The 15,614-nt window shown below is 42.1% G+C and overlaps 1 protein-coding gene across 2 annotated transcripts in view; it reads right to left on the reverse strand.

The window, feature by feature from the left end:
• Positions 1–342: 342 nt before the first annotated feature.
• Positions 343–15,614, reverse strand: part of LOC126298367 (uncharacterized) — a 103,999-nt gene continuing 88,727 nt past the window's right edge. For both annotated transcript variants that reach the window (XM_049989667.1, XM_049989668.1), the window contains exon 4: positions 343–6,688. In XM_049989667.1, coding sequence (XP_049845624.1) covers positions 4,531–6,576 — 2,046 coding nt within the window. In that variant the 5' untranslated portion in view covers positions 6,577–6,688 and the 3' untranslated portion in view covers positions 343–4,530. The remainder of the gene's footprint in view (positions 6,689–15,614) is intronic.

Genomic DNA, 15,614 nt, shown 5'->3' on the forward strand with positions numbered 1-15,614 from the left:
ACTTGCTAAAGTATTATTAGATTTTACTATAGAATAAATTTATGAAAGCTGCTCATATGCACTTGAAAAATCAAACTGCTGTTCTTACTGGAGTTGACTACACAATACGCTGTGTGTTCCTATAGCAAAAAGTTGGAGGCGAGTTCAGGGAAACACTTGTGAAGGACCTGGCATCCTCTTGTGTTTACTCATCAATTGAAAGCAATTCCTTACTTAAATTGAGGGCTGTAACTGAATAAACATCTTGCATAAAGTGTCAAAGTATGGTTGCATTGTTGTTTAGGATGGGAAAAACATGAACTATTTAATAAACAGTTGAGTGTATTTTATATACAAAGAATGTTTCAGAACTGCTCAATTATTTAATTACCAGTAGCTGTTTACTATACAGAGCATGTTACTATTTGACGAACTGTTCTGGAGAAATTTAAAGTTTCACTAAACATTTAATCAAGATCACGACAGGGGTTACAACTATGAAATTTCACAGCAATATGTTTATATAATTTGAAATTACAGTCCTTCCACTCTTGAATATATGTGTTACTTGCATTACAGTTGATTTTGCATATGAAACAGCAGAATTCACAATTATTAACTAAAACTACGTTATTTTTCATAGAGAAATATGTATTGTGCTACATCTGAAAAGTATGTTGCATCACACTAAATTCTCTTCATTGCATTGCCTGTACAACTGAACACCAAAACATAAGGTTTCATAGACTTAAAAAATTTGTATATATTACCAATAACCAATAAAAAACATTTTTAATATATAACACTTTTTTGTAGAACAGAGAAATCATTTGCTCGCATTGGTCCAAGTCAGCTAGTTTGTTAAAGAATATGCCACATTTTGTATATCCTTCATAAGAAGCATTTTTCTGCTGTTCCTTTCTGTTTCGATGGTTTCAGTGCAATAAGAAACCATAATTATTTGCTGAGACCTGGGAAGAATTTATACCTAGCCCTCCATCTCAGTAACAAATTTATGGTAGGCAATGAAAATCTCTTTAACTCCATTTTGTTAAACTTTACAGGAGAAGCAAAAATGGTTTATTTATATATTTAGTCATACACATAATGTTGCAACATATGTAACTATATAGTAGAAACCTAGCTACTGACAGATTAGAGAAATCCATGCACTTTCAAATCTCTCTCTGATAACAGAGTTATGAGGTTTTTATTGCCTACCATCAAAATGCAATATTTCATAAAATTTGACTGACTACTTACATAAAATACACAAGTGGTACCACAATTAATACTCTAAGCACACTTTTGCATGTAGAGATCATGATTTCAAGTTTATGTGAGAGAGCATTATAGTATTTGTTTTTTAATCAGAACTATATATTGGACAAATCATATCTGCGTAAATTTCCACCAGTTTAAGATTTGTTTCCACAACACAGATATATTGCAACATACTAACTACAAGCAAAAACCTACACTCCATTATATAAAGACTTTCGTTTAGGTAGTAGGGTACTTTCAAAAGAACAGTATGACCATACTAAACATCAAACATGGTATGAGTTCATACTTTATGGTCTAAAACAGTGGCCACCAGGATTTGGAATCTAGTAGAGGTTTATTTTTGCTTCTAAAGTAATGTTTAAATGGCAGGATCTTTAGCCACTGTAACACTGTGTGTCATCAATTTCTGACTTCTGGTAGAATATCTTAACTACAGTTAGAATGCTTTCCATTTCAATTGACAAAACAACTACATATTACATGAATCTTTGTGAAGCCACATGGGATCAACCAAACATAACTAGGTAAAGTGCTGCTAGCCTATCTACAATTGCATGAAATCTTGCAGCTGCATACACCTTCTTACACATATGAATCTTAATCAGGTTTGATTCCATGGAATTTTTTTCTACATATGAATGTGCTATCAAGTGGTGCCTCACTTCAATAGAAAATATAGTGACCCCAAGTATTTGAAAGCAAACATCATGTCTGTGTCATCTCTACTCGCAATTGCCACTAAATCATCCTTATTCTTCCTCACACATGTGTGGGTTGCTAGATTTCAGTATGTCATCTAAATGTGTACAAATTACTAGAATCTGACATTTAAAACAAACACTGAAGACAAGCAGCTGTTCATCTGCAGATAACTGATTTGTGGTGCACAGATCTACACAAAAAATATGTAATGGCTCAAGTTTTTGAGTATGTAGGTTCTAGATTGACAATGACACATGCGCACCTAGACTGAATTTTCTCCTTGTTTATGTGACCAGAAGAGTGGTCAGCCAGGTTGTGTGCCGCTGATCGAAAACAATTGTAATCAGAGGAATACTGTGGGTGGGGTAGGATTTCCCATTTTAATGCGTGCAATATCAATATGAAGAAGATGAATGGACAAAAATAATAAAGGAAGACTGAAACATGAAACTATAAGTTTTGTGTGGCAAAAGCAGGAACAAGATCAGAGGCTGCAAAAAGGCAGCATTGAACCACTGACCAAAGTTGTATGGGCCCCAAGTACTGTAAAATTAATTTTTCTTTTTCTTGAAAGAAACAACTGGACAGCATTGGAACTTGGACTTAGATACCAATTCCAGCAAATAAGAGACATTGACAGTAAGTGGATTTCAGAGTAAAAAGACTTGCATCTGGAAATATCAAAATGTAGACTATAAGGACATTTAGTTATCAAAGGGTGTGCTCAGGTAAAAGTATGTGACCATGAGAGGACATATACTCCACAGGATGAGAATTTTTCTTAGTGTGGTAAACGAACATGTTTATGGAACAAATGAATGTACACAATGCATTCCTGCATGGAGAACTGACTGAAGAAATTTATATGGAATTTCCTCATGATATATAGATTAAGGAAGGACTTGTGTGCAAACTAAATAAAACTTTATATGGACTGAGGCAGGCACCACAAACTTATAACTCCACATTTGACAATTTCTGATGGAAATTAGATTTCAACAATCCTAAGTTGACAGATATCTCTATGTTGAAAGCACTGATTATTATACTAATTACTTGATACTGTATCTAGATGATGTAATTGCTGGGAATCATAGAAGGAAATTCACCAATATTGAGAAGAAGTAAAACTTTTGAATGTGAGAACTTGGGGGACCAAAATTATTCCTTAGCAATATACAGGGGAACCATGACAAAATGTTTTAGTCAACATGTTTACCTTGAATACTTACTGAAAAGAATTAACATGGGAAGGATTTACTGTAAAAGACCGATGGAAATCAAACCCAGTGAAAACACTTGTGGTGACACAGTTGGAAACAGACTGCACAGAGAATTAACCGATTGTTTGATGTATATAATGACAGCTACAAGACCAGACATACACTCCTTTAGCACAGATAACAATGATGAAGCATCACGGCATGGGAGCCATGAGGCCATGATAGACCTAATTTCCATAAATTCTGGGGAGGGATGGGGGAGGGGAGGAGGCAGCACAATGAGCTCTCGCGCCACGTTGTTCAATCACAACCCAGATGTGTTCGATCAGGTTCAGATCTGGCCAGTTAGGGGTCCAGCACATCAACTGGAACTCGCCACCATGTTCCTCGAACCACTCCCTCACACTCCCGGCCTTGTGACATGGCACAGTTTCTTCTTTACCCTGTTCTCAACTCACCACCTCAAGAACACAACAAATGGTGCACGATTCTATATTTAGGGAAACTCTCACTGAATGTAGTCATAAAGCTTAAATCCAGGAACTTAAAAAGTCATTTTATGCACACAACACTGTTAGACACTTTTTGCCAATGGTAAAGACAGCACGACAACACTTCCTGGTAAAGACAGAACGACAACACTTCAGTTTTGCAAAAGAGTGCAGAACATATAAAATTACTTGTGATTGTAGCAAATTCTACGTAGGTCACTCTGACAAGGCAATGTGCACTCGTTTGAAGAAATACCACAGGAGCTGAAAACTTGAAACAGGAGATTCCACTTGTGCAGACCACCTGCTTAAAGAAGGCCCTAGTTACAATGTGCAACATGAAGTATTACATCACATCCATAAAGGAAGGAAGATGAACTACATTGAAACAATGGAAATTAATATACATATGCTCATCTGCCCAAGCTTAATACTGAATGAACAGACATAGCTCCCTGATTTGTCACTTTAACTGCTGATACTCATAATCCCACCAAGGCCATGCTGAAAATTACTCCTCTTACTCATACTATTTTAATTTGTTTTAGGTAAAATTTCACTGCCTCACAATCTTATCTTTGTAGCCAATGATAATATAACACGCAAAAACTGGTTTATGAAATAAATAATAAATACTGTAGAATATTACATAAATGTTGTGTGTGCCTACAATCATAATACATAAAATATTCCTTCAAGAACTGATAGAACAGACAGTTAAGGTAATATCTAACATATTGGACCACTTGTGAGCACATTCAATCACTTATTCTCTAGATAGATTAATACAAACTAATTGTATTCAATGCTTTTATTTTCCATACAGTCAAAATGAAAACTGCAGTGGATTACAACTTCTTGCGTTTTGCAACCCTATCCTCAAGACATAAATTATCCCTTTTATTTCTCTCACGGGAAATGGACTCCCATCTGGAAGATTCCCCCTTAGGAGAAACAATGACGCTGGTATAAATAACCTTGCCTTTCTCGTAACTAGTGTTAGCGGGAGTGACGTTGCTACGTCTGGAATTGTCACCTCTCATATTTCCTCTTTCGCACTTGGACTCTTTAGTGTCGTCTGCCTCAATAATTCTTTTGCCAGGTCGAAGTGTAACAGTGCCGGGACCAATAAAATAAAAATATTTGTTAAATGTCTCTAAATTAAAACATTTTGGGCAAAGAACGATTTCTTCGCTACTGTCTTCAGTGCTACTGTCTTCGGCACTACTGTCTTCGGCGCTACTGTCTTCGGCGCTACTGTCTTCGGTGCTACTGTCTTCGGCGCTACTGTCTTCGGCGCTACTGTCTTCGGCGCTACTGTCTTCAGAAGTGGCTGCACTCTGGCCACTTGTATTTCCAGCGGTGGTGCCACTTGCTTTTCTGATAACCGTTGTCGTATTTGCTTTTCTGATGACAGTGGTCGGATTTGCATTTCTGATGACAGTGTTGGTGCCTGCTCCACTAGCATTTCCAGAAAGGGTGACACGTGGGACATTGGTGTTTCTGGGGACGGTGGCACTAGGCCCACTGTCACTCCCGGGGACGGTGGCGCTCGGGCCACTGCTGCTCCCGGGGAGGGTGGCGCTCGGGCCACTGCCGCTCCCGGGGACTGTGGCGCTCCCGGGGACGGTGGCGCTCGGGCCACTGCTGCTCCCGGGGAGGGTGGCGCTCGGGCCACTGCCGCTCCCGGGGACTGTGGCGCTCCCGGGGACGGTGGCGCTCGGGCCACTGGCGCTCCCGGGGACTGTGGCGCTCCCGGGGACTGTGGTGCTCAGGCCACTGGCGCTCCTGGGGACTGTGGTGCTCTGACCACTGGCGCTCCTGGGGATGGTGGCACTCGGGCCACTGGCGCTTCCTACGACTTCTTCCTTAGCTGCCCGGATGGTGATTATCTCAATCCACTGACTGTTGTCCCTGGTGGCAGTGGCATTGACATCGGTTCTCCCACGTGAGTTATCAGTGGTTGTTAAATTACCATTGCCTACTGCACTGTTACGATGATGACAGCGACGGTGGTGATGACGGCGATGGTGACCTGCGTGTGGCACTGCGAGATTATAATCGGCATTCACAGGGGCAACTACTGCCAGTGGTCTATTTCCTGTAGACGGCTGTGGACCGAGTGGAATAGGTTTAGCTTCTGGCAGTTCTTCGGGTGAAGAAGTATTTGACTGGGACAGTGCTGTGTCTGGTGAACTTGTAGCATTTGCAAATTGGTTAGCGACAGGAGGATGGGTAGCTATGTGCATGCAGGATCCTCTACGTTCTACTTTTGGGGATCTGTTAGCTTCTGGTGGACGACGTGCTGCTGCTGTTCCTGCTCCTCCGCCTCTTCCTTCTGACTTGTACCCTCTTGAACTTGTTCCTGCTGCTGTGCCACCTGTATCACCACTAGGTCGAACTTGCCCTGCTCTTGCAGTGCCCCTAGCTTCTGCAGCTCCATCAGCTTCTACAGAACCATCTTCCTCATCATCCTCAAGAGATACTTCAATCCATACATATTCCTCTTCTCCATCAGTTTCACTAGGTCCTGCAAACCTATCATCTACTACATACCCACCAGGTCCTACATATCCATTATTTGTTATAAGAATCTCTTCCTGTTCACTATCACCATTCAGATCAGTCCTTATCAGTTGTTCTCTACCTCCTTCATCGCACACAGGAATAAAAAACTGTTGCTCGTAGACAATTTTATGTTCTCCTTTGGAATCACGGAGCATAGAGTTGTAAATAGGACATTCTTTAACGCATTTTCTAGAGTACTGCCAAACTGGGAAGTGCCATACATTAAAAGTAGTCATCCAATGGATGGTTCCATTGCAGCTTTCATCTAGCGGTGCTCTAGTTCGTGGCGGTGTTCCGACAGGATAACCACGTACACGTACAACCATGATCGGAGTCGGCTGACCGCACGGTTTCAGTGTTCCATCGATCTCATGACTGCAGTCTCCTTATAAGTTTCTCTCGTTGATGTTCTTAGAATGAAATCTGGCAATTTTTAACCTGAAACAAATGCCAAAGATAACAATAATTAGTTGAAGCAAGCTTTATGATCATTTCCAGGAAAAGTTCTCAAATGTATAGATCAGTCTATATTTATTTACATCTACCGCCACCATGGAGGAGTGACTTAAGGTTTTTTTTCTAGGAAATGTTTTAATTTGTAACTCGTGCCACATAAAAAGTTGACTGTCACATCATTATCAAGTCTACAAACTCAGTGATATTAATGACATCTCATTTCCAATTTAATGAAGCCATTATACTGCAAAAACACCATGTAATATATTGTAATGTCCGTGGCTAAATCTGTATGCCATATACACTGAAGCACCAAAGAAACTCCTACAGGCATGTATATTCAAATACAGAGATATGTAACCAGGCAGAATATGGCGCTGTGGTTGGCGACGTCTATATAAGACGACAAGTGTCTGGCGCAGTTGTTAGATCACTTACTGCTGCTACAATGGCAGGTTGTCAAGATTTAAGTGAGTTTGAACGTGGTGTTGTAGTCAGCGCACCCGCGATGAGGCACAGCATCTCCCAGGTAGTGATGAAGTTTAGATTTTCCCGTACGACCATTTCACAAGTATACTGTGAATATCAGGAATCCGATAAGGCATAAAATCTCCAACATTGCTGTGGGCGGAAAAAGATCCTGCAAGAACAGGACCAACAACAACTGAAGGGAATCGTTCAATGTGACAAAAGTGAAACCCTTCCGCAAATTACTGCAGGTTTCAATGCTGGGCCATCAAAAAGTGTCCAAGTGTGAACCATTCAATGAAACATCATCAATATGGGCTTTCAGAGCTGACGGCCCACTTGTGTACCCTTGATGACTACTTGACACAAAGCTTTATACCTCGCCTGGACTTGTCAAGCTGGCGGAGGCTCTGTAATGGTGTCTGGCATGTGCAGTTGGAATGATGTGAGACCCCTGATATCTCTGGATATGATTCTGACAGGTGACAAATACATAGGGATCCTTTCTGATCACCTGCATCCATTCATGTCCATTGTGCATTCCGACAGACTTTGGCAATTCCAGCAGGACAATACGACACTCCACATGTCCAGAATTGCTACAGAGATGCTCCAGGAACACACTTCTGAGTTTAAACACTTCCACTGGCCACCAAACTTGCCCGACATGAACATTATTGAGCATATCTTTGATGCCTTGCAAAGTGCTGTTCAGAAGAGATGTTCACCCCCTTCTACTCTTATTGATTTATGGAGAGCTCTGCAGGATTAATGGTGTCAATTCCCTCCAGCACTACTTCACAGTTGTGTCCATGCCACGTCATGTTGCACCACTTCTGCATGATTGCCAGGGCCCTACATGATATTAGGCTGGTGTAACAGTTTCTTTGGCTCTTCAGCGTATTATAAAAATGGATGCATCATATTTCTGTAGCAAATTGTTACATCTGTTTGGCAGCCAAAGCCTTTTTGAGTCTAAAAATGTATTGTCCCGGGGCAGTAAAGTTAAATAAGAAGAATACTGGAAAAGAAGTTGTATCCACAACAATGAGAAAGGTCATATTATTGATCGATATTTCCTAGTCATGATTGTCGGGGAGTAAAAGGGCAGATAAAAGGTTTATTATGCTTCCACAGAATTTGTTAATACAGTGGTAGACGCTGCACACATGTGCCAGCAAGTCACCTCCTGTCCATTGCCAGAACAGGGTACATATACCAACACAGTGCACAAATAAAGAAATTGTTCCATAAACCCCATGTTCTACTTGAATGCTGCACCATTATGCATAATAGTAAAAATCTCATATTATAATGGCAATCCATTCTTTCACATTATTTTTCAACTGACTTTCTTGTGTAAATACTTGAGATTTGTTCAGTTTTTTTCTAAGTGTGATGGTGCGATTTTTTGCCAAAGATGCAGTTTCGGTACTAAAGATTAGAAGTACTGGTATTGCTGAAACTGTTTGAAGTAATGTACCTGAGGCTTGGAAGAAGTGGACAGCATGCAGAATATAATTTCAGCTGTAAGGTTATGCATGCCTGTAAATGTCAGTATCAAGGACTCATAGTTTGTACTGACACTTCCAATTTAGCAATAAACGGCATGAAAAATTCAAACTGTCACTCATACTTAAATAGCCAATATGGAAACGAGACTCCTAAAGTGACCTATATCTGATTTGCAGGATGAAAAGACTTAGCACTGTTGAAGAACTGATATTGGAGACCTCTAGAAGTGCTTGGATTCTCTTAGATGAGTTGTCACCAATTACTATGAATCATGAGAACAGTTTCAGTGAAACCACATTTCAGATAGCATCTTAAACAGCCAAGGAATTAACATAAATGGACATTCACTATACCTAGAAAAGTGACTTCATCTACAAAGAATACTTGCAGAAAAAGCTGCTCTTCACTGACAAAAAAGCTATCACGGAGCTTTGTTCATATACATAATAAGAAAACATTCATCAAACTAACTTATCACAACACCTGATAAAGCAAACGGCAATCACTGGACAGGCACAATTTTTTTTTCCATGAAAACAACAGGAGTTCAAGCTGTTTCATTCTGAAAATGGATGTCTGCTTATTTCTTGGTGGTATCAAGGGTATTACTCATTGGCATCTAGGTACGGAACAAAAGCAAAATTGCTGATTGGCTACTGTACTGCTCTTCAAGTGGCTTTGTCAGATTATGCAGAACAGCTGTAAACATTTCCTCTCACTCTGTTCTTGTCACAGTGTATGACCACATTTCCACTACCAGACACAGACATAGTGTCATAACCGATTCTTCTGTAAGAACCTTAGTACTTTCCAGACCTGACACATTTGAACATTCACCTTTTTTTGAGGTGAAGGAGTATCTTGGTGGTAAATTTGTTGCACAAGATAAGGACCTCCAGAATATTGGTGTAAACCGTATGAGTGTACAGCAAAGTATCACAAAGATACACTCAGCAGCGAAAATGGTTCAAGATATTCAGGATACAGTGATAACAAAATGGGAATTAAGTCATTTTGCTGAGCAATAGGAAGGCTGGAAGATTAGGGATTAACCTACCATTGACGACATCATCATTTGAGATAAAGCACAAGCATGGTCACCATGCAGATGGGAAATGAAATCATCCGTGTCCTTTGTAAAGGAACCATTTCGAATTTCATCTTAGTCACCTTCGGGAAACTAAAGAAACCAGAATCTGGATAATTGGTCTGGAATTTGAAACTCATTCCTCCCAATTATGAGTATCTTGATCTGTCTGGGTGCCAGTACCACTGCACATGAGAATCTAGGGAATGAAGAAACTGACAGTGGTCAAACAGGAGTGTAATGTGGGATTTGTTAAAAAAATATCCCATACCCAGCATGTAATAACTTCAATTATTAAGGTGGAAAGCCATATGTGAAATAGAAATTGATGGTTAGTGGAAGAAACTATGAGATTAATGAACATGGCACTGACTACACAACTTAGAAAAACATATAACGAACCTCTTAGAGAGATGGAAAGAAATGGTGTTAACTTCATTTGTAAAATAATTGCATAATTGAGTGAATTGAGAAAGAGTCAACTCAACATCCTCTGTAAACATGCAGAGACTGGAACATGTTCTGTAACACCTGTTGCCAACTTTACACCCATATGGTAGACAGTACAGTATTGTTAGGTAAAGATCTGTAAGTCACAAAAACACAGACCAACATAAATTTTTTTTTATACAGCTGCAATATGCAGGACATATCAGCCTCATAGGTCCCACCACTGATGCAGTTACAGATAATCATCATTCCAAGTGTAGTAATATGTCATTCACAAGAGTTTCTCATTAAAAAACCCTAAGTGTTCCTCAGCCAAATATGCAATATTAAAAATCAATGAGAACAAATAAATTATACACATACACCTGAAAGTTAAAATGTGTGTGTACTACAACTACTCGGCCCAGCTCTGAAGTTTCAATTACAGTTTAAGATACATATGCTGAAGGATACGCAAAAGATAGAAAAGTCATCTATAAACAGTAATGAACAGTGCAGGCTATATTACAGATACTATGCCGATTATTGAAACACCAAACCAAATTACTTCCCTGAAGGGTAACTTGCTCTGATGGATAAATTTTTGTGAAAGGAAATGCCCAAATTTGTAGCAGTATTGCTCAGCCCAGAAATATTTTTCAAATGTTAGCGGTTATGAAGCTGTTAAAGGATTCTAAGTCTGCAGCAGGTAGCATAAACTTGTTTAATGACCAAGAAGATGCCTACAAGACTTTGCCTCCAATGAAAATGTTTGTGTATTTCAATCTGCAGCAGGTATCATAAACTTGTTTAATGACCAAGAAGATGCCTACAAGACTTTGCCTCCAATGAAAATGTTTGTGTATTTCAGTCTCCAACTGAATCAATGTATCAAGAGTTGAACAGCACTTCTTGGACCCACTTTACAAAGGGTTACTCAATTTTGATGTCTTTACTGACATGATCACACACCACTTGTTACAGCCTCTTCACTATACAGCTCATCAAAGTAACAGTGGATACCTACTTGGAGATCCAGAACTTGTTTCTTAGCTTTAAGAGGACATTACAATGGTCTCTCACTACATGCTGACCACTTGTCCTCCATATGGAGAAGGAACTGTAACAATCATAATTCACACTTGGTGGAATCAAGTACAACAGCCTCCTAATTCCAGTCTCTCTATGTGAGTAGAAAGTAGAATCCTATGCACACTGTATGTAAAAATAATAATCGGCCACTCTTTTGGACAGGATAAGTTAAGAGCAGTCTCCCTTTGAGCAAAGCAGTAACCACACTGATCTGCCTGTGCCAAAGGTCATTCTGACAGACACCAATATTGTGGTTGTTGAAGTGAATTCAGGAATTTGTCATGAAATGGGACAAGAGTTATCATGGTGGTCTCTGATAAAGTTAACCCCATCCTGTCATCCAAATTTGGGGTTTCTGTGGTTTCCCTAAATCAAAGGCCGTGATGGTCCTTTGAAAAGGACACAGCTGGCTTACTTAACTGTCTTTGTTATATTCAAAGCCTGTGCTCTATCTCTAATAATCTCTCATCAACAGGCATTATACCATAAACTTCCTGTAGTAGCTGGTTATAAATGGGTGGTAAGCAAGACTAGGGAAGAGAGTTGTATTTTGTTAGCAAACGCACCCAGTCAAGTCCACCCCACCCCTCTTTGACTAGTCAGCCTAAAGCTCACCCGTTTTATGAAGACTACAGCCCTCAAGCACGAGTGAGTCAATATGTTCAATAACTTTCAAAAAGTGTTTCTTGACAAAGTCTCCCCTGTAGAGGGAGCCTCAGTTCCTCTGTATAAGTCTCGAATCCACTCCCACACTAGTAAAATCAATAAGTCATTCTAATGGAGAAAGTGCTCTCTATGTTTTCTTATCTTGGTGGTGATTCCAGGATGATTAAGGAAAGCTTGTAGAATGGATAATTCCTTGGAATATATGTCTAATTCCATTTTAGAGCCATCTCCTTCCGATGTTGAGTTTTTCTTTAAGAAAGCTTTATGCTTTGCACCAATTCATTTCTTTACTTGAAGAATGGAGTGTAGGTTGTTAGGGAAGTGGATCACATCGTTCCATATTAAAACAACCCTCATTAAACAAAGGGTAGTGTAGAATTCTATTAATATGTTTTTATTACAAAGCATGGTGGTCTGTTTATTTGAGTCAAATGTGGAACACTATTTCATACGCAGACAATGGAATACACATTTTCCTGGGTGAATATACACTAAACCCGAGTTAATGTACTTTTTTTCATGTTATGTGACAATACACTTTCCATCAGACCTGAAAAAATTGTGGTGCCGATGAGGTCGACACCGGCATTGATATACGTTTGTCTCTAGACTCCGAGCATCGTCTTTGGGTTTTTCCGCCATGTCAGTTTTTTGTGAGCCTTTGATGTGTTTAGGTGAATAAATGAACTACTGTTAAATTGGTGTTGTTTGGTGTAACCCACCCGAACATCCACCTCACTGGTGACCCCAATGATTTCGGCCCAGCGCATAACGCCGGATTTTGTGATCGACATGTGTCGTGTTCTGGGTGATGTACACCCGCCAGGACTGCAACATGATGCCTCTCGCTCCACGATTACACCGATTTCACTGGACGATTTCGAGCCTGCAACAGTAAGTGAGGTTAGGAGTGTGCATGACTCTGGCTATGAGACGCCTTTGTTCCCGCCACATGTGCCATCCCTCATTGACGGTGCATTTACCTCTTACGGATCTCCGTGCAGTGCGGGACCAATGCCGATTTCTGCAAATGCTTCGTTGGACAACCTATCACCACCAGGACAACAATTTGCCATGCCGCAATCCGTACAGTATCACGCAGATTCCTGCATGTGCCTGGAACTGCTTCGTTCACAGGTCAACCTCCTCAGCATCCAACCACGCCTGTGCCTGCCTCGGTTCAGCATCAGCACATGCCTTCCTACTTCGATACCTCGGCCTGCAACACCTCCATCTCTGTCCCACTGCTACGCCTCAGTGTTTTGTGCCATGACATTCACCTTATCCGCACACCATTTTGAGTGGAGTGACTATGTACAGTGAACATTCACACATTCCATCCCAAGTTCGACATCATTTCCCACACTGTGCTTTTGGACAGCCCGCACCTCTGCAGCCTCCCTGCAACACAGGTGGCCCCGGCTCTGATCATATGTCGAGCTTTCCGCAGACTAACATGAGTTCTCAAACTTTGAACTTTCTCTCACCTGCCTCCCATGGGCCGGCTTCCGCTACCATTCTCGGCGCATCTCGGTGCCTCATCCACGTCGGTCTTCCTCAACGTGTCAATCTGAACACACCTGCAATGTGTTGAGCTTCCACAACTGCAAGCGACACATTACGGTGTCTCACCCGTACCAGTCATCCGCGTCGCGACGGATTTTGCTCAACCACAACGCGTCACCTTCACACTGCCATCTGAACAGCCATCATCGCCACATTCCCTGGAGGCACACTCTCCTGGAATACTACAGCAACAACAGCTCATTTCAGGCAGTGCCCCGGCGAACTCAACTCAGCCTGTTCTTCCGAACATTCTACAACACTTACTGACGCTGCCGCCATTTAATCCCGACAGAGCAACGACCTGGTTCAAAATTGTGGAAGAAGTGTTCGACCATTACAAACTCGACGAGTCAACCAGGTTTCTGTGCTTCATCACCCACCTGCACGACCAGGACGACTTGATTGCTGACCTGGTCAACGCCCTGGACTCTGCTACCTGGTACACTCTAGCCAAGAAGACAGTTCTACATCAGCTTGCACGCTCAACTGAGGCAGCGATACAGCAAGTGCTCCACGTCAAGCAACTAGGCAACAGCAAACCTTCCCAGCTCTGGAGACGGCTACGTGCCCTGGTCAGCGACGATCTACTCTCTGACACAGCTCTCCTCGCCATCTGGTCAGATAAACTATCTCCTCACATCCGCTTTGCTCTGGCTCAGAGGTCTCCCGAACCTGTCGAGCAAAGAATGACAATTGCTGACAAGCTACACGATGCATCACTGCTCTATTTCACCAGCCTGACAAGTCTCAGGTTCAGGATGATCGTCTTGTGGCTGGGGTCGCACTGTACCGATTGTTCCACTCGCTCCGGGAAGCAGTAAACAAGCAACTGGGACATCACTGGCTCCGCCCACGGTCACACCCCCTCCTGCAACCGAACCTGCTGCAGCCACTGAACCTCAGCCACCACCTCTGGCTACAAACTTTTCACAGGAAATGCAACCGCACTATCCATACTGTTACTTCCACACACAGTTTGGTGAGGCGGCATGGAACTGCAGACCACCCTGCTGTTCCCAAACGCAAATCGCAGGTAGGTCCGGGTGCCGTCTCCTGCGCACAACATGACAGGCACCCCCGAGTGCTCCATTCTGTCCGGGAACGGCCGGATAATTGCGGACGACTTTATATTAAAGACATTTAGTTGGGACACTTTCTCCTAGTGGACAAAGGCGCTGATGTTTCGCTGCTGCCTACATCCTTAGTGTTGTTGAACATCCGCCCTCATCATACTTCACTGCAAGCCGTGAATTCAACTAAACTACAATGCTCAGGTTCAATTTGCCATGTCGTTTCACTCTCCGCAAACTGCAAACTCAAGTGGACTTTTTTTAGTGTGCATTGACTTCTTGCGACACTACAAACTTTCACCGGACCTAGTGCGAAACACCATGTTTCATCACTCGTTCAAGACTCACTTCCCCTGTGTTCCATGGAGCAAACCCCCACGTGACACATCAGTCTGAGCTCATCTCATCTGTACATGCTCGTCTCTGCCGACGACGTTACAAGAAACAATGCACAAGTGCCTTGTCAAGCTTGAAAACGTCGCTCGCCTACACAAGGAAAACTTCGAGCTCTCCCTCCGGCTCCATGAAACTCAGCTCCAGCTCTCCGATGCAGCAAAGGAATTACAGACACTACAGCAAGGACAAAGCAAGGTCAGTAAGTGCACCAAATCCGCTTACAGCCCCAGAAATCGAGCCTCCGTGTGCTTACCTCCTGCTACCATCCCTCGTAACTGTACTATCAAGTCTGCCATAATGTGTACTGACAGTTCCGCAGGGCCACACCCCCTAAACACGGCAGCGCAATGAGTGTCATGTGTTCCCAAACTGACGGCTCCTATCCCGCCCCTTGTGGACAGCATCTCAAACTATGCAACCTTGGCTCCTGCGCGCCGCCGTGCGACTGCCACTGAAAACACAAACAGTGCACTCACGCCAAGCGCTTCCCTCGTGACCGTGCTCTCGGACAATGGATTCACTAACGGCTCACGAACTCTACCGAGCTCACCTGACCATGGTGCCACTGCTTTGGGCCGGCGGCCGTCTTGTTGCTTTAACTCCTGAGACACTTTTCTGC

Source organism: Schistocerca gregaria, chromosome X, assembly GCF_023897955.1.
Source record: "Schistocerca gregaria isolate iqSchGreg1 chromosome X, iqSchGreg1.2, whole genome shotgun sequence".
NCBI lineage: Eukaryota > Metazoa > Arthropoda > Insecta > Orthoptera > Acrididae > Schistocerca > Schistocerca gregaria.